The following is a 20,492-nucleotide window of genomic DNA, read 5'->3' on the forward strand; positions in this document are numbered from 1 at the left end:
AAGCATCTAAACCTGCCTGTTATGCTCATCTCCTGCTCTGCTGCAGGGAGGGCACTTCCTAGTCCCAGTCACCTCTAACAAACTGAAGGCTAACTGGGAAATGTCAGTAAGCCTCTATTATGTATGTTGGGGCATAGCTTCTTTAAGGGAATAGAAACATAAAGACTAAAAGCAGGAGCAGAATATTCGGCCCTTTAAGCCTGCTCCACCATTCATTTTGGTTGAATTTGGCTGATCATCGAATTGAATATCCTGATCCCTCCCTTTCCCCCCATATCCCTTTAGCCCCAAGAGAATTGGTCAAGTGATCTGGCATGTAAGATGAGCTAGTTGGGAACTGCCCTGAGCAGGCAGTCAACGTTTGGAGTGTGCAGCGAGTGGACTGAATAAAGATCTGTGTTCTCTGACACCTGACTGTGGAGTAGTTCTTCAGGAGACACCTCAGTACTCAGAGATTTAACAGCCTCCTACAATTGGCTTTAGGTGGTGTTAATTCAGTTTAATCAGCTATCCGCCACATCCAGGCAGAAGCCCTGCCGACCTTCTCCCCTCCATCCTACCTCCCAGAAAATTGCCCAGGATCAGGATGTGTAGGGGAACTAGTACTCAGACTGGTGGCACTGCTTTTACTGCCTTCCCATCTCCATTCTCTGTGGGGTAGTGGTGGAGTTGTATTGTCACTGGACTGGTAATTTGGAGACCCAGGGTAATGTTCTGGGGACCTGGTGAAATCTGAATTGAATTAAAATCTAGAATTAAAAGTCTTAATGAGAACGATGAAACCATTGTCAATTGTCATAAAACCCATCTGGTTCATTAATGTCATTTAGGGAAAGAAATCTGCCCTCCTTACCTGATCTGGCCTATATGTGACTCCAGATCTACAGCAATGTGGTTGACCCCCATGTGCCCTCTGAAATGGCCTAGCAAACAGTTCAGTTCAAAGGCAATTAGGGATGGCTTATAAATGCTGGCCCAGCCAGTAATGTCCATATCCCATGAATTAATTTCTTGGCCTTGGTGGGAACTCAAAATCCAGAAAACATACTTTCAACTCTGAAATTGAATTCCAATTCTTCAACAAGCCTCTTCTACAAAACATTTTACCCAATTCTTGACAAGTTATATATATATATATATTATATTATGTATGTTTTATATCCGGGATTAGCAGGGCTTCATTGTCATTATGTCTTCCTTTTACATGTTCTTTCCTCTGCTGCTTTAAAAAGTTTATTTATTCGTGCTTACATTAACACTGCAATGAAGTGACTGTGAAATTCCCCAATCGCCACACTGTGGTGCTTGTTCGGGTACACTAAGGGAGAATTTAGCATGGCCAATGCACCTAACCAGCACGTCTTTCACACTGTGGGAGGAAACCGGAGCACCCGGAGGAAACCCACGCAGACACGAGGAGAACATGCAGACTCCACATAGGCAGTGACCCAAGCTGGGAATCTAACCCAGGTCCCTGGCACTGTGAGGCAGCAGTGCTAACCACTGTGGCACCATGCTACCCTCTGTGTTACATATGTGCGGTTACACCAAAATATATTTTAAAAGATTACTACACACAGCTATTAGAACAAATCATCTTTCAATATTTCAACAAATGTTTTCATGCATTTAATATCGGGCCTCTCAGTAAGTTTACAGAATTGGTTAGTGTCAGGATTTTGGGGGCATATCGGTGATGTGTGCTCATACCCCATTAATGATTAATGCAGCACTCCGAAAGCTCGTGCTACCAAATAAAACTGTTGGACTTTAACCTGGTGTTGTGAGACTTCTTACTGTGCCCACCCCGGTCCAACGCCGGCATCTCCACACCATTAATGATAGGGTTCACTGGAAGACTAAATACCCACCAGAGGAAGAAGAGAGATTTTTAATCCATCCTTCTAGGCTTAGTTTGGATGGCCAAAATAGTGGTACGTCATAGCGGCCTGCTTCCTCAGTTTGTCCCACACTTATAATACATATAACTAGTTGTTTCTCTCTAATGGGGAGAGCTGCCTCTGTTTCCTTGTGGACTTTAGCTAATGATTAAAAATATTCGAAATCAGATCCCAGTGTTGAACAAGGTAATATTCCAACCCACTGCACTTTTTTCTGAAACATTTTACATTTATACATTTCACTTACTGGAGATCCGCGGGAACCCAGAGGGCCAGGAGGTCCAATAGAGCCAGGTTCACCCTACATTGTGTTTAAAAGAAATAGTTACCATAAATAAGATGAAAATACAATAAATTCAATAGTCAGGCCTAGTCAGGCATTTTTAATATCTCTTGTGTTTCTGTTTGTTAGTCAAATGTAACTAGTTGTCGTGTGGACCAGTGTGTGTAGCTCACCTTGAGGTAGGAACATGGAGTCTGGAGGACATCAGGACAAAGGGAGAATTCTGGGGTTCATATTGGACATATTAAAAAAATAAAAGATAATTTTAACTGAACAGGGACACATACACTGGCATGTCATTGAAGTGGTTGTTGTTGTTTTTCTTTCCACCACCGAGTGGTGCATAGGGCAGACTTCCATCTCTTCCCATAGCAAGGCTTATCCTGGAACAGGTCACTAGCCTGTCTCCAAAGGCTTATAGCTTGAGGGATGTCACTGTGCATCAAGCATGCCTCACCAGGAGTCTATCTAGCTCTTATCACCTGCCATTGGCGTGTGCTGGAAGGAATTTGCAGGTTGATACTCAACCTGTTTGACTGAGTCTTACATCCTCCTTAACCATCATGTCCTGAGGTAGAACCCGAGCCTGAAGCTTCGAGACAGAGACACTGCCCACTGTGGCACAAGACCTTCTTCATTAAGGTGGTGACCCAAACTAATTACACCATCAGACACTCAGTCCACAACAGTTCTCATAAACAATGGCTTCTCTGAGCATGTGTCAATGGCGCTCTTCGTGCTTTACCAAGATGCAGATATGACATCCATTTCTGCCATGGACCTGGGAACACTCAGCCCTACCAAACCAAGAGCAGGAAATGGCTACATGCAGGTGATCTTACACAAGCATGATGCAATTGATAAGGCACTGAAACCGAATCGGATGACCCGATTCGAGATATTCCCTTATATGTGGAGGGATCAGAGTCAGAAAGAGGTATAAAGGCACAGCCCACAAGGACATTGTCACTGCAGCCTGGGAAACGTGACTTGATCATACACGGGAAGTCATGTGGAAGACTTCATTCAGCGGACTGAGCACCCAGGGATGAGTTCCTGGTCACATGTTTTAGTAAGCAGCGAGTGTTATAAGTATATACCATCGCTCGATAGGTTAGTAAAGGCTTTCCACATGAAGCGGAAATTTGTACACAAAGTTTGTGTTGTGTCATTGATACCTAGTGTGGGGTCCAGACCTTAGAGGGGAGTGAGGCTCCCTATTTAAGTGTCTTACACTAGACTACTCAATTTGTACCAGAAATGATCATGAGATGGTGCAATTTATATAGTATTTTACACAAAGTGGCTTTGATTATTAATTACCTTATCCCCTGCAGGACCAGCAATACCAGGTGGACCAGAAGGGCCAGGCAGACCCTGTGGGAAAGAAGAATAAGTCATACCATAAGTAATACCATTTGATATTATAGTGGATAACAACCAACGAGGCATTGGAGCAGACTTCGTAGCAACATAGGTCTCAATATTTACTTGAACTCGGGAAGAAAGGGGAGCGGTGGAGAAAGTGGCATGGGGATTTTCAGGAAAACGCAGTTGTAAAGATTTCTCATTTGTTCTGCCAAATTCAATGGTAGGATGCCTTTTTCATTGCACAGTCTGGGTTCAACTGTGGGAGGATAAACTGCTTCTTCCTTGTGGGGGCACCTCAGGGTTACACGGACATTTATAACATAGAATGAGGCCATTCAGCTCAATCGATCTGAGTATTTACACTTCATATGAATGTCCTTCTACATTACTTTGTCTCAATATCAATGTATCCGTCGGTCCATTTCTCCATCATCTAGCCTCCACACGATGACTCCTAGGATGCAGCATTCTCAAAAGCAGAGTGAAGGAAAATGCACTGAGGACTCTACAATCATGAACACAATCACCAAAATGAAAGGCTGATTGATAATAGAATCATTTCTCGTCCATTTCTTCTTGTGCCAAACAAGTGAACTAAATCAATCAAACTCAGGGACAAAACAAGAAGGGCAGCTCCCAAAAAGAAGGGAACTGTCCAAAACAAAAGACAAAGCATAAAGGAAACTTAAAACATCAAACCAAAATGTGATTAAAGAGGTCAATAAAACACTCCAGTCCCTGCAGAGCCCAATGGGCACGAAAGGCCTCGATGGTGCACGTGGGTTCTGCATGCTCCTCTCCAGGGTCACCTGGGCTGCAAACGTAGCCTAGGGAGAGAGGCAGATAGTTGGATTGGACGACCCCCTTGGTCGCCAGCTGCCTGGACCTGTTTTAACTTCTGGTGTAATTGCTTGCAAATCAATTAATAGAGTAGCCACTTAACAACTTAATTGGATTGCTAGATAGACTTTTTATGCTCTCCATTAAAGATTTAGGGCGGGGTTTTATGACCTCGCTCATCCCAAAACCATAAAATCCTGCCTGATGTCAACAGACCTTCCCATTATCTGCCCTTCACCCGCTCTGATTCCTGTGGTGGGCGGGATGGTAAAATTCCAGCCTTATTATCTATTTTGCCATCGTGTCATCTTGAGACCAATGCGGTGAGTCCTAATTCCACAGTGAGTCAAGACACAGCTCATTGTGGTGCTGACTACAAAGGGCTCATGTCCTGCCACCAGTTGCAAGTCGCAGCTTAGGAAGGAGCAAGCAGAAATGATCGCAGTGGCTGTAAGGAAGAGTCCTGTTTACAGTGGTGAGGTGGCCTTTGGCATGATCCTGTCACCCTCCCACCACCACAACCCTGGCCTCAAAACCTATCTGCTTTATTAATACATTTCATTATACTCCTTTTTGTACAGATGTTCACAATTCAGTTGGGGTGATGAGTAGGTAACTGCTAACATCCTTGAATTAGTTTTAAAAATAAATGAAAAGTAAAATGAAGAGTTTACTTACTCGAGCACCTTCATTACCCATACTGCCTTCAGATCCTTTTTCACCTGCAATACCCTGTCAGATGAGAAGAGAAGCAATGAGACAGGAACTAGGCACCAAATAATTTGAATTAAATATGCATGCATACATTCAATGTGAGAGATTGCTTACTTACTCTTTCTCCCTTAGGACCTGAAGGTCCAGAAGCTCCTCGTTCCCCTGGCATTCCCTGAAGACCTGGAGGACCTAGATCGCCAAGATTACCTGTAGGTCCAGGAAGACCCTACAAATCATGGAAACAATCACCAAAATGAGGTGCCGATTGTTAGGATATTAGAATAACTTTTGGAGTAATTGTTTACAAGTCAGTTAACAGAGTAGTTACTTAACAATTATTTGACAGAATTTTTATGGTTCACATTAAAGATTTACTGCCTATTTTGCCATCGTGTCATCTTGAGACCAGTGTAATAATCCCCTTCAAATTAAAATTAGCTCATGACAAGTAAGATAGCGATTTCCAATTCCACTGTGAGTCAAGACACAGCTCGTAGTGGTGCTGACTACAAAGGGAAAGGTTTAAGTCTTGGTCTGTTTTGAATTGTTTCATCTCAGCTGAGGCAAGGTAGGGGTTCAACAATGGGCCTCAGCATCCCTGGACTCAGACTGGAAAATAAATATCAGCAAGGATTCCAGGTTTCAGGAAACTTTCTCTAGTAACTATAGTGGTAAGGTTGGGTATATTAACATCAAGTAGGAGAGGATTGAGCTCAGTTATTGATGCCTCGTGCAAATCGTTCACTGGAATCAGACGGAGCAGTTGGGTGGGATACGAAGGATTAGTAATATCGGTGGCATCTCTGGTATAAGTTACAGTTATCTTAAAAGGAGTGGAGGAAGTTAAGAGGAAAACCTGCATTTATGAGAGGCATGGATAGAATGGATAGTCGGAGACCTTTTCCCAGAGTGGAAATGTCAATTACTCGGGACATAGGTTTAAGGTAAAAGGGGGAAAGTGAGAGGCAAGTTTTTTATACAGAGAGTGGTAAGTGCCTGGAATGTGCTACCAGAGGAGGTGGTAGAAGCAGATACAATAGCAATGTTTAAGAGGCATCTTGACAGATTCATGAATAGGCAGGAAATAAAGAGATACAGACCGCAAAGAGGCAAAAAGTCTTTAGTTTAGAAAGGTGTTATGTGTCGGCGCAGGCTTGGTGGGCCATATGGCCTGTTCGTGTGCTGTACTGTTCTTTGTTCTTTATACTGAACTCTCCCATATCCCTGAATATCCCAAATCGCTTCCCATCCAATTAATTATTATTCCAAATGCAGTCACAGATGTTGTACAGTCAGAGCGAGAAGATGAGTGAAAGTTGGCTGATGTAATCAATGTTTAACGATACCTTAGCTCCATCTTTGCCAGCAGCACCCGGAATACCTCTTGGTCCTTGAAGACCTGGAGGGCCAGGCAAGCCGCGCTCTCCTGGAATTCCACGTTCACCCTACAATGATTCATTGTAAAATATTAGCCGTGCACTGTTACCGCAAATCACTTCCTACACGTTTTACAGTAAGCTGCAATTGTACTTACTCTTGGACCTAACTGGCCTAATGGACCAAGGTCACCTGGGATGCCCTGTCAAGAGATAAAATCAGACAAAAGGGTATCAAAATTTTGCGTTTACAACGTACCATTTTCTAATATTATTCTTCTCTGTAAAATCAAACAAAATATTTTACCCCTTAGACTTTCAGAACTGCAGCTTGAAATTGCTCATGTTTCTTTTAAGACCAGAAATCATGTATTTTGTTATTTGTTTATGGGATTGTGGGTATTGCTCGCTAGACCAGTATTTATTGCCCATCCCTAATTGCCCTCAAGAAGGTGGTGTTGAGTCACCATTTTGAACTACTGCAGTCCATTTGGTGTAGCTACATGTACACTGCTGTTATGAAGAGGATCCAAGGATTTTGATGCAGTGATCATGTGGGAACAACTACATGGTTCCAAGTCAGGATGGTGAATGACTTGGAGTGGAACTTGCCGATTGTGGTCTTCGTCGAAGGAGCCATGGAGAGTTGCTGCAGTGCATCTTGTAGATGGTACACACTGCTGCCACTGTGCATCGGTGGTGCAGGGAGGGGCTGTTTAAGGTGGTGGTGGATGGAGCACCAATTAAGTGGATGCCCAGGATCCGGTGACGTCCTGGATGGCGTTGAGTTTCTTGATTGTCGTTAGAGCTGCACTTATCCAGGCAAATGGGATTCATTCCATCCCACTCCTGACTTGTGCCCTCAAGATGTTTTTTTTGTAATTTGTCGTGTATCAGAGAGAATATTTTACCGACCTGCAGGATATTTGCTTTTCCCATTACATTATTCCTTAATGGCCAGAAGAGGATTTGTACATATTAAATATAGACCATTTTACCTTTTGCTGGCTCACTCGGAATGTTGAAATTATTTATTATTCATTCACTTTATTGGTCACTATCCAAGACATTCCTGAGTTATTTTTAAGTTGTTTTTTTTTATATTTTAAAATATCTCAATCAAGAAAACAGAAAGGTTTTCCCTTTCTGAGAGAAAATGGAACAAGGGTTGGACTTTTGTTCCTTAATCACAAAATTTAGAGTCTGTCCATGAATTATGCTTTTGTCTGTAGACATTTTTCTATCTGATAATTTTTGAGGAATTCTATTAATAAACTCAATGTACTCATGTTCCTGCTATATAAAGCAAATTGCTACTCATTCATTTGCTCATCACAACCGAACACAGACATTAAGAACGCACAAACATTTTCAATTGCCTTTTACCAGCATAGACATGACAACTACCCGAAGTGTATAATATGTTCATCCTGTAATCATATAATTGAAATCTTGATGTGAATATCATAGAATCATAGAATCCCTACAGTGCAGAAAGAGGCCATTCAGCCCATCGAACCTGCACTGAACACAATCCCACCCAGGCCCTTTTGATTTGATTTGATTTATTGTTGTCACATGTATTAGCATACAGTGAAAAGTATTGTTTCTTGCACGCTATACAGTCAAAGCATACCATTTATTGAGAAGGAAAGGAGAGAGTGCAGAATGTAGTGTTACAATCATAGCTAGAGTGTAGAGAAAGAGCAACTTAATGCAAGGTAGGTCCATTCAAATGTCTGATGGCAGCAGGGAAGAAGCTGTTCTTGAGTCGGTTGATACGTGACCTCAGGCTTTTGTATCTTTTTCCTGACAGAAGAAGATGGAAGAGAGTATGTCCAGGGTGAGTGGGGTCCTTAATTATGCTGGCTGCTTTTACGAGGCAGTGGGAAGTGTAGACAGAGTCAATGGACGGGTGGCTGGTTTGCATGATGGATTCATTACCTTTTGTAGTTTCTTGCGGTCTTCGGCAGAGCAGGACCCATATCAAGCTGTTTCGGCCCTATCCCCGTAACCCCACTTATCTACCCTGCTAATCTCCCTGACACTAAGAGGCAATTTAGCATGGCCAATCAAACTAATCTGCACATCTTTGGTCTGTGGGAGGAAACTGGAACACCCGGAGGGAACCCATGAAGACGCAAGGAGATTGTACAAACTCTACACAGACAGTTATCCGAGGCCAGTATTGACCCCCAGTCCCTGGCACTGTGAGGCAGCAGTGCTAACCACGGTGCCACCGCGCTGCCTGTGAATATACATTCTTGAAATTGAAGAAAAAGGCACTTCTTGCTCAGACCTAACCCCAAGCGATGACAGTGTGAAGTCTAATTGGCTTCGGCCAATAAAGAAGTTTCTATCAGCGCCATTCATAAATTTCATATCCCATTGTGGGGAGTAGAATACAATGCTTCCAAAGTGAGCTGCAATGATGCAACTGTACTTGAACATTGACACTGAGTATAAAGTAGCGTTCAACCTGGATCTTCCCATATTCCACAGGGCCACATAGGTCAGAATTATACTCGGGGTCTCAAGTGGAAATGTTAGTTTGTCGGTTTCTAGTATTGCTCGAAGTTGCATCTGAATCTAATTTAGCTCCTGTGCATTAGAGCAGTTCTGAAATTATTTAAGCCACTTTCATGGTTTCTTTTCTGATGTAATTCATTAAATATAGAAACATAGAAACTTGAAGCAGGAGTAGGCCATTCGGCCCTTCGAGCCTGCTCCGCCATTTATTTTAATCATGGTTGATCAGTGAATTCAATATCCCTGATCCCCCTTCCCCCCATATCCCTTGATCCCTTTAGCCCCAAGAGCCATATCTAATTTCTTCTTGAAATCAGACAACACTGTGGCCTCAACTACTTTCTGTGGTGGTGAATTCCACACATTCACCACCCTCTGGGAGAAGATATTTCTCCTCACCTCAGTTCTAAAAGGTTTACCCCTTACCCTCAAATTATCACCCCTAGTTCTGGTCTCCACCATTGGAAACATTCTTTCTGAGTCTACCCTGTTTAACCCTGTTAGAATTTTATAAGTTTTTATGAGATCCCCTCTCACTCTTCTAAACTCCAGTGAATATAATCCTAACCGATTTCGTCTCTCCTCATATGACAGACCTGTCATTCCAGGGATCAGCCTGATAAAACTTTGCTGTACTCCCTCTATAGCAAGAACATCCTTCCTCAGACAAGGACACCAAAACTGCACACAATACTCCAGGTGTGACCTAACCAACACCCTATACAATTTCAGCAAAATGCCCTATCCCAATACTCAAATCCTCTCGCTATGAAGGCCAACAAACCATTTGCCTTCTTTACCTGCGTGCTTACTTTCAGCGACTGATGCACGAGGACACCAAGGTCTCACTGAGTATCCACCTCTCTCAATTTACACCCATTCAAGTAATAATCTGTCTTCCTATTATTGCTACCAAAGTGGATAACTTCACATTTATCCACATTATACTGCATCTGCCATTCATATGCTCACAAACTCAGCTTGTCCACATCATGCTGAAGCATCTCTGCATTCTTCTCATAGCTCACCCTCCCACCCAATTTTGTATCATCTGCAAATTTGGAGATAATATATTCAGTTCCCTCTGATATATGTAATCTGAACAGTTGGGGTCCTAGCACAGATCCCTGCGGAACCCCACTAGTCACTGATTGCCAATTAGAAAATGACCCATTTATGCCAACTCTTTGCTTCCTATCTGCTAACCAGCTTTCTATCCATCTATCCATATCTATCCATTCTATCCATATTACTTGCATTCCCATGTGCTTTCACCTGACATAATAGTCTGTTACTTGTCAAAAGCCTTCTGAAAGTCTAAATAAATTGCATCCACTGGTTCTCCTTGGTCAACTCTACTAGTTACATCCTCAAAGAATTCAAATAGATTTGTCAAGCATGATTTCCCTTTTGTAAATCCATGCTGACTTTGTCTGATTGTACCACTGCCTTCCAAATGTTGAGTTATGAAACCCTTGATAATGCATTCTAGCAACTTCTCCCGTAGTAATGTTAGGCTCACTTTTTAATAGTTCCTTGTTTTCTCTCTTACCTCCCTTTTTGAATAGCGGGCTTACATTCGCTACCCTCCAATCTGTAGGAATCACTCCAGAATCCAAAGAATTTTGGAAAATAACCACCAATGGATCTACTATTTCCAGGGCCACTTCTTTAAGTACTCTGGGATGAAGATTATCAGGACCTGGAGATTTATCCACCTTCAATCTCATCAATTTCCCCAAAACCATTTCTCTACTAATGCTGATTTCCTTCAGCTCCTCAATAAAACTTGTTTCTCTCAGAACTTCTGGTCCATTATTCATGTCTTCCTTTGTGACGACTGAAGCAAAGTACACATTTAATTCCTCAGCTGTTTCTTTATTCCCCATCATGAATTCTTCCAATTCTGACTGTAAGGGGCCTACATTCATTTTTGTCCATCTTTTTCTCTTTACACTTACACCTATAGAAACTTTTACAGTCACTTTTTTATGTTCCCCGATAGTTTACTTTCATACTCTATTTTTCTCATCTTAATCAATCCCTTAGTCCTCCTTTGCTGAATTTTAAACTGCTCCCAATCCTCAAGCCTATTGCTTTTTCTTGTCAATTTATATGCTTTTTCCTTGAATTTGATCCTATGGCCTCTGAATCGGGGCGGGTGGGGCTCGCAGAACAGAATTTTCCGTTGGCCTCGGACAAGATTTTACGAGCCTCGTCTGAGCAAGGTTGTAAAATCCCGGTCTATGTCTCTCACAACTAGATTGCCAACTAATTCTTTCTCATTGCTCAACACCCAATCCAAGAAGCCTGTTCCCTTGTTGGTTCCTCAATGTATTGCTCCAGAAAACCCATCTTATTTGCACTCCAGAAATTGCTCATCTGTTGTATTGTGGCTAATCTGACTCTTCCAATCTATATGCAGATTTAAATTGCCCATAATCACAGGTGTTCCTTTAACACATGCATCCCTGATTTCCTGTCTAATGCTTTTCCCAACATTGCCACTAGTTTGTAAGTCTCCATACCACCTCCACCAATGTATTTTACCCCTTGTTGTTTCTTAACTTGATCCATACAGATTCCACATCATCTATGCTAATATCTTTCCTCATTATTGTATCAATATCAATTTTAATCAACAATGCAACTCCACCACCTTTTCCTTTTTGTCTGTCCTTCCTAAACATTGAATAGCCCTCAATGTTTAGTTCCCCTTTACACCTATCTGTGCAACTAATTTATCCATTTTGGTTCGAATGCTCTAAGCATTCAGGTACAAAACCTTAAAGTGAGCATTTTTAACATTTATTTTCCCTTTCCTACTATTTTTTACTCGGTCCTTATTTGACTCTGGCCTTTGACTTCTCTGCCTATCATTTTCCTTATTCTCCTACTGTCTTTTCCTCTTGTTCTTAATTCACCCTGCTCTGAATCCTTGCAAAGATTCCCATCCTCCTGCCATATTAGTTTAAACATTAATCCAACCACTCTAGCAAGTACCCCCACAAGGACATCAGCCTCAATCCTGCCCAGGTGTAACTCCTCCAGTTTGTACAGGTCCCACCTCCCCCAGAACTGGTCCCAATGCCCTAGGAATCTGAATCCATCCCCCTCACACCATCTTTTCAGCCACAAATTCATCCTATGTATCCTGCTGTTTCTACTCTGACTAGCACGTGGCACAGGTAGTAATCCTGAGATCACTACATTTGAGGTCCTACTTTTCAACTTGCTCCCTATATTCTGCTTTTAGGACCTCATCCCTTTTTTTTAACCTATGTTGTTTGTACCAACATGTACTATGACCACTGGCTGTTCACTCTCCCCCTTCAGAATATCCTGCAGCTACTCTGAGACATCCTTGACCCTAGCACAAGGGAGGCAACATACCAGCCTGGAGTCTAATTTGCAGCTACAGAAATGCCTGTCCATTCCCCTTACAATTGAATCCCCTATAATTGCTACACTTTTCACTCCACCTCTCTGCAGCAGAACAAACTGTGGTGAAACAGATTTGGCTGTTGCTGTTTTCCCCTGAAAGGCTATTCCCCTCAACAGTATCCAAACTGGTATATCTGTTTTGGACAGTGGAATAGCCACAGGAGGCTCCTGCACTGCCTGTCTAGCTCTGTTGCTCTGCCTGTGAAGTCCGAGCCTGCAGTGTGACCACCTCTCTATATCTGCTATCCATGATACTCTCTGACTCGTTGATGCTCCACAATGTCCCCAGCCACCGCTCCAGCTCCGAAATGCAGGCTTCCAGGAGCTGCAGCTGGAGATCTGCACACATGCTGGCCGTGGGCACTGGAACACTGAAACATTTCCGGCCTCCCACATGGAGCACCAAGAGCACACCACAACTTGGAGCTCTCCTGTCATGTCTTACCCCTTTAGATTAAACTTTTGAAAGATGTTTTGTTTCAGATTATATCCAATTCTCTAAAGCCCTTCTTTCCTGCTCCTTGTTATTACCAAATATAATCTTTACAAACTATAAACCACAGAAATTATCTCTGAGACTACAAGTAATAAAATGATTAAATACTTACCCGACCTTTCTACTTACCAATCAGCTCTTTCCCTTGTGTCTTCTGCTCTGCAGCAGGGCAAGACCACATTTTATTTTTACCCTGCTTGTCCTCCTCACAATGCTTTTTTTATTTGGTTAGAGGAGGAGGGAGGGAGGGAAACACTAATGTAGTGTCACAGCCTTAACGGTTCCTTGACACCAGTTCTTCCTCCTCAGTGAAGTCTCTCTGCTGCCTCTGCTGGATGTTTCTCCTCCTGTTTATCTCTACAGGAGTTCTCCCTCTATCCACTATACAGTCAAGGTGACTGCGATGATTCTCCCAGAATGCTCACCAAAAAAACCTTCAAAAACACTCTAGAGTGCCTCCAGATGCTTTGCAACAGCAAGATGTTCTTCAAAATCACCTTACCTGTGCAAGTTGAGTGCCTGGCCCTTTAAGTAGCATTGGTGCAAAGTGCATTTTAAATGACAGAACTTGTTCATTGTGGAGTGATACACAAATCTATTCAATGGATCGAGGATGTGGAATGTCACTAGCCAATAGGACTATGTGACACCAGGATTGCACACACACAGCTCCTTCTGGTGCAAACAGGTACGCCTGTGTGGGCACTCCTCTCAAGAGGGCACGCCCATGGGACTGTGCCAGTAAGCATTGCAGATCATGTAGAGCCCTGGATGTATTGATATATCAAACAAAGAGAATATGGATGATTTTCTTTGATCATTTTGAATCAGATCTTATCTTACCTCATTGCCAGGCTTGCCAGATTCACCAGGAGGACCCGGAGGTCCAGGCAAACCCTGTGTAAGTTAAAATCACAGTTAGTGCAATTCGGTTATCACTGCCAATGGATTTCATTAAACATATTTAATAATCAACATTTTTTCACCCTCTGTTAAGCAAATACTTGTTTGGTAACAGATTCTTACACTGAAAGGTTAAACATCTGCAATGAGTTAGTTGATATTTTCTGAGCAAGATGGAAGGAAAGATTTGCATTTATATAGCACCTTTCATGACTATCAAACATTCTAAAGCTCTTTACAACCAATGAAGGACTTATTTGAAGACCAGTGACTTTTGTAATGTAGGAAACATGGCAGCCAATTTGTGCACAGCAAGATCTCACTAACAGCGATGACCAGATAATCTATTGTAGTGATCTGGAGTGAGGGACACTGGGAAAAACACTCTTGCTCTACTTTGAATAGCGCCATGGGATCTTTAACATCCATCTGAGAGACCTTAATTTAATGTCCCATCTGATAAAATAGCATCACTGACCATGTGACACTCCCTCAGTACTGCACGGGAGTGTCCACCTAGCTTGTTGTACAAAGCTCCGAGAGTAGAACTTATTCCCACAACCTTCTGTCAGTGGTGACAGTGTGACCAACCGAGCCACAGCTGACAAGATTTAGAGATTGCAAAGATAGGCCTGGTCAATTTGTAGGGCTATTATGTTTTAGATACTATTTTACACATTTTAAGCATTTAGTGAAGGACCCTACAATTATACAATGAAATGCTAACAGAGTGGATTCCTTCTGCATACCTGGAATCCTGGTGGACCAGGAGGGCCTTGTTCTCCTCTATCTCCAGCTTGACCCTGAGAAAAGTAACAACAAAAACACATCAGAAGGGATGATTGACTTTGCTGTACTATTTATAATGGGTCACATGCTTCCTTTGAAAGGATATCAACAATTTCGCTACGAATAGCACACAGATATTTCCTCTAAAGGTGGAAAAGCTGTTTGTAAATATAATGGCCAGGATTCTCCCAAAAAAATTCAAAGTCCCCAATGTGCAGGAAAATGAGAGAAAATCCGACTGGTTTTCTTCAGCGTGATTTCCAGAATGAATCTCTGACACTCGGTGCATCACAGAGTGCCCTCGGGGGATTTCCTCTGAAAAGTAGGGGGTGGGGCCTATTCTCATCCGAGAGACAGGCAGCAGAGTGCTGAGCGGGCCACTGCACATGCGCCAATCTGTCAGTGCTGAGATCGGCACATGCTCAGTGCGTTCCCCCGCCCACATTGCCAGCCTCCAGATTGCTGGCCAGACCAATCGCTGGCCAAACCCACAAACCCCCATCGCTGGCCTTCTGACCTCCCCGCCCCCTGATCACTGGCCTCCCGGACCTCCAAGGGCCAGCCCCTTTCTCATCCCCCACCCTTGGACATTCGCGACACCCACCAACCCCCTGATCCTGATGACCAGCTCCGATGTCTGCCCGCCATCACCCGGCCAGCCCTGATCTCAACCCTGACAGTCCCAATCGTACTCCCCCAATGATGATCAGCTCCGACGCCCCTCCCCCAGCAGCCCTGACCCCTCTGGCCCCGCCCCCTTAGCATTGCCAGTACCCGGTGGATAGTGCCAAAGTGCCCCTAGGACAATGCGAGGGTGCCAGGCTGACATGGTCCAAGGAGCACCCCCCTTACCCCTGACCTCCCAGGGGAGCCTCAATAGTCTCTCTTCCTCCCTGTGGGGTCAGGCTGCCTGTTCCCCATTAGTAGGGAGCAGTTGTAAAGCCCGCTGGAGGAAACCACTCCTGGAAGGAGGCGGGGAGGCACTGGAGGGCCGGGAGAATTCCATCCCGAGCCCGCTAATCATTTGGAAATAACAATTGCCATGACAGTTCCATATGATAATCAGCTCCATGCCGATTTCCAGCGCAGAGCCGATTACGTCAGAAATCTTTGCCTGGGAGAAGCGCGGAGGCCGTGATGCCCAGCGGGAATCCCGCAAAACAACAACCACTGATATCTCGTGGCCAACTCTGCTACTCGAGCAGTGCAGTGGGCTGGGAGAATCGCCCCCAGTATTCCTGAAATTGGACTGCATGTCATTCTTACAAACATTAAGAGTTTATGGCATTAAGAAAAATGTATACTTTTGGTAAAATAGATCCTATTTGGTTTCATCGAATGTTTGAACAACAAGATTTTGTATATATTTATTAAAAATAAACATCTCATCAGAAAAATTCATATCCTATTACTTATTTTGTAAGGTCCTAAGAGGACAACAATAAACATCATGTACTAATAGCATATATCATTCCGAAGAAAATTACAATATCTACTCTTAAAGCAGCATTGAAAAGAAAGTCATTGCATTCATTAGTTTAAAACAAAGAGAATTATAAATTATTTTCAGTTTTTTATTGTCCTATTATATTGGCAAGAGAACTACAGCTTTGATTTTGTGAAGAGTAATGACTGATTTCTGTTATGAAGCAAACTTGATATCTACCCAGTATTTGCATTAAAGGTACATGGATGTACAATCCCTTGCAAAGATGTATACTTACCGTTGGCCCAATATGACCTTGAGGTCCAGCTTCCCCATCTTTGCCAGGTGTACCCTAATATGAGAATGGAAAAAGAAACAGAATGCAAAAATGAATGGCCAGTACTTTAACACCTTTATGGTAGCACTTTGTGAGCATATTCTGTAAATCATTAAGAATATATTACTTACCCGCTGACCTGAGGCACCAGAAGGACCTTTCTCACCTGTCTTACCAGGATCGCCCTATAGTAAAAGTACAAGGATATTAATAGAACTCACAAATTAGACAAAGCACAACTGTAGTAGCAGAATGTTGCCATCATTGCATCACTGCACAGGTATACAAGTGGTTCAATTTTTGTTCCTGGGCTTCGTTTTCTGCAATTGTTATTACCCCATGTTAAAGATTCAAAACTAGAAGTGCATTACAGGTTTCCACTTAATGTTTACATAATTGCCAACTTATTTAACAGGATTGATCATAATTGTGCTTTTTTCTTCATGAGCTAGCTGATATTAATTGATTGGAAATGGGAAGCGACATGTCCTGACACACACAACAAGCTCCCCATTAGCACAGTGCAAAATAGGCCATCACGAGACTTTTGGATTTTCACTCATTAAAGTTAATCATAGAATCCCTATAGTACAGAGGAGGCCATTCGGCCATTGAGTCTGTACCGACCACATCCCACCCAGGTCCTATTCCCTTAACCCCACACATTTATCTTGCTAATGACTAATGACTGACTGGTGTGAAATTCAATCATGTAACTTTGTGATGTTTCATGCCAACATAACCCGCATGAAATAATAAAATGTTTTACTTACACTGTTACCCCTTGGTCCCACTAAACCCATGGAACCAGGTGAGCCTCTTAGTCCTATTGGTCCCAGTGAGCCTGGACGTCCTTCCTCACCTGGAGGACCCTGGTAATAGGAACAATGGAACAAGTAAGAAACGCACTGATTGTGAAGCTATCTCATAAATGGCATGTGCTCTGCACAATTGGAATCAGTATCATGATAAACAAGAACATGTTGGATAAGATCTTTAGAATTTATGTATATAAATGGGTCTATATATGGGCCAAATGCGGGCAATTGGGAATAGCTTAGGGGTTTAAAAAAAAGGGTGGCATGGACAAGTTGGGCCAAAGGGCCTGCTTCCATGCTGTAAACCTGTATGACTCTCTATGACTCTAATTTGTTAACAATATTGTCCGATTTGTTGTGGATAATGTGGGTCACAATATTTCATTCAAAAATCAATCTCATAAAATCTTACAGCCCAAAAAGACACTTTTTTTTATTGTCACCAGTAGTTGTGGGGCCGTCAGAATCCAGAGGAGGTTCACGAGAATGATCTCAGGATGAAAAGCTTAACATATGAGGAGCGTTTGAGGACTCTGGGTCGTTACTCGATGGAGTTTAGAAGGATGAGGGAGGGGATCTCATTGTAATTTACTGAAAGGCCTGGATAGAGTGGACACAGAGAAGATGTTTCCATTAGTAGGCAAGACTAGGATCCAAGAGCACAGCCTTAGAAAAAAGGGATGGCCCTTTCGAACCGAGATGAGGAGGAATTTCTTCAACCAGAGGGTGGTGAATCTATGAAATTCATTGCCACAGAAGGCTGTGGGGGCCAGGTCATTGAGTATATTTAAGACAGAGATAGATAGGTTCTTGATTGGTAAGGGGATCAAAGGTTACGAGGAAAAGGCAGGAGAATGGTGTTGAAAAACTTATCAGTCATGATTGAATGGCTGAGCAGACTCGATCGGCCGAATGGCCTAATTCTGCTCCTATATCTGATGGTCTTCACTCACTATTTAATAAAACTGTTTAATTAGCCCTGCTCTACTGCTCAATCTCCATAGCCCCAAATATTCTGCCTTAGAACCTCTAAAGTAGTTCTAAATCTTACAATATTCTGTCTAACCCTGCAAACTGATCATCCATTGAATATACAGGATGTCAACTGAGCGTAGCGAGAATGGATCATGAAAGTGTGGGCATTCCCAATAAAATAATTCATTTTCTTTCTATTTGAAAGCAGGTAGCATATTAATATGATTTTAAAAATTGAAAACATGATTCTACACTGCAAAAAGGGATGAAAGAATAACCTTGAAACAGTGAAAAACTTCAAAATGAAGACAAGGTAAAAGGAAGAAATGTGGTATGCGACAAGATTAAATTTTTCAGGGTCAGAGATCCTTAGTACACCATTAAAACCCAGCAACACCTCATTCAACAAGATGTAAGTTTTTGAATGTTTTTTTGCACTGATACTAATCATGCATCAGGGCAAGTTGTCGTCAGTTCAGTGATTTCTATTTGCTTACAGTCCATGGGGACTTCAACAGCACAATTTATGGAGGAACATAGAATCAAAAATGGCAATGTCTAAATTTCCACATTTACTGAGGACTCCAGAAATTGCCGTTAATTTCAGAGGAGTAATAGCAGTGAACAACGACAGTTTCACCATCATTACTACCTCAAAATCCAGGCTTATATTTACTGTAACTTCTCTACAAATATCAAACTTAGCAGAGAATACTTCAGAAAATAACCTGAAGAGCATACCATTAGACTCAGAACTTACTGATTGTTGTTGTAATATATGTATTTCATCAAGTTTCTCGTCTCAAATGGCGTCAGAACCGATCCAAATAACTTTATCAAGCAGAAGGTGCCTAACCAACTCATCTTAACCTGAGAAAAGACTATTTTTTCCTCCTGTATTAAAGGCAGTGATTATTGCTGGAATATGATTTCATGGCAGCCAGCACCCCACTGATAACCAAGTGTATTTACCACGCATGTATATCTCAACAGTTATATCAAATGTTTAAAGTTTATTTATTAGTGTCACAAGTAGGCTTATATTAACACTGCAATGGAGTTACTGTGGAAATCCCCTAGTCACTACACTCCGGCGCCTGTTCAGGTACACTGAGGGAGAATTTAGCATGGCCAATGCACCTAACCAGCATGTCTTTCGGACTGTGGGAGGAAATTGGAGCACCCGGAGGAAACCCACGCAGACAAGGGGAGAACATATAGACTCTACACAGACAGTGACCCAATCCGGGGTCCCTGGCGCTGTGAGGCAGCAGCGCTAACCACTATGCCACCCTGCCGATTATGCAAGTGACGATGGCAATAAATCTCAAGACATCCCAGGGAAAAAATTGAATAACACTGGTGAGTTCATGTCATTACATATAAACTGAGAGTCGCATTCAACAATGTAAAGCTTTAAAGCCCAGGAATATTACTCCATTTGGAAGCAGTCACAAAGCTTTCATGAGTTACCAAGAAAAATCCAAGAGAAGAAGAAAAATGGCGTGTCGGTTCTTCTGATGCATGCAGCAAAACAAAATATGGATTGTCAGTCTTGGTGAAAGTCTGTGTATGAATTTTAGGAGCCTTGATGAGTTGCTGCAATGCACTGTGTAGATAGTAGACACTACTGCCATCTTCGCCAGTGATGGAGGGAGTGAATGTTTAAGATGGTGGATGGGGTGCTGAGATTGAGCTGACTCCAGTGGTGCCAAGCTTCTTCAGTGTTGTCGGAGCTGCATTAATCTAAACAAGCGGAAAGTATTCTATTACATTTGACTTGTGCCTTCTGTGACTGGTGGACAGGGTTTGGGGAATCAGGAGTCCTCGAGAGAATTTCCAGCTTCTGATGTGAGCACTGTATTTATATGGCTGGTCCAATTAAATTTCTGGTCATTGGTAACCTCTGGGATATTAATTGTGGGATTCCAGTGATGGGAATGCCTAGCATATTAGGAGGAGGTAGATAGATTCTGTTTTGTTGGAGATGGTCATTATATTGTGTGGCATGAATGTCACTTGCCACCTATCAACCCATGAATATAATAGTAGACTAGGGCTGTGTGTGCCAGTTACTGTGGAGGACCGTGAAAAGCTCAATGTGAGGACAAATAATGATGGAATTACGTAGAAAGGGGACAAAGATGAGATTGTTCATCACAGAAAGAAAAGAGATTGTGCAGGAGAACATGGAAATAATATCGACAAGAGTTAACATCGGGCCTTTCTCAACATACCAACATTGTATATGAGTTCCATAAGAGAAAAGCCTGTACAGGACAGTTGACAT

At 42.5% G+C, this 20,492-nt stretch overlaps 1 protein-coding gene across 1 annotated transcript in view; it reads right to left on the bottom strand.

The window, feature by feature from the left end:
* Positions 1 to 20,492, bottom strand: part of col5a2b (collagen, type V, alpha 2b) — a 279,221-nt gene that overhangs the window by 50,341 nt on the left and 208,388 nt on the right. Inside the window, exons 27-37 of the mRNA XM_078228547.1 lie at positions 17,183 to 17,281; positions 16,541 to 16,594; positions 16,371 to 16,424; positions 14,607 to 14,660; positions 13,798 to 13,851; positions 6,644 to 6,688; positions 6,456 to 6,554; positions 5,228 to 5,335; positions 5,074 to 5,127; positions 3,508 to 3,561; positions 2,149 to 2,202 (exon numbers count right to left, since the gene is read on the bottom strand). Of these exons, the coding sequence (XP_078084673.1) occupies positions 2,149 to 2,202; positions 3,508 to 3,561; positions 5,074 to 5,127; positions 5,228 to 5,335; positions 6,456 to 6,554; positions 6,644 to 6,688; positions 13,798 to 13,851; positions 14,607 to 14,660; positions 16,371 to 16,424; positions 16,541 to 16,594; positions 17,183 to 17,281 (729 nt within the window). The remainder of the gene's footprint in view (positions 1 to 2,148; positions 2,203 to 3,507; positions 3,562 to 5,073; positions 5,128 to 5,227; positions 5,336 to 6,455; positions 6,555 to 6,643; positions 6,689 to 13,797; positions 13,852 to 14,606; positions 14,661 to 16,370; positions 16,425 to 16,540; positions 16,595 to 17,182; positions 17,282 to 20,492) is intronic.

Source organism: Mustelus asterias, chromosome 14 (assembly GCF_964213995.1).
Source record: "Mustelus asterias chromosome 14, sMusAst1.hap1.1, whole genome shotgun sequence".
Lineage (NCBI taxonomy): Eukaryota > Metazoa > Chordata > Chondrichthyes > Carcharhiniformes > Triakidae > Mustelus > Mustelus asterias.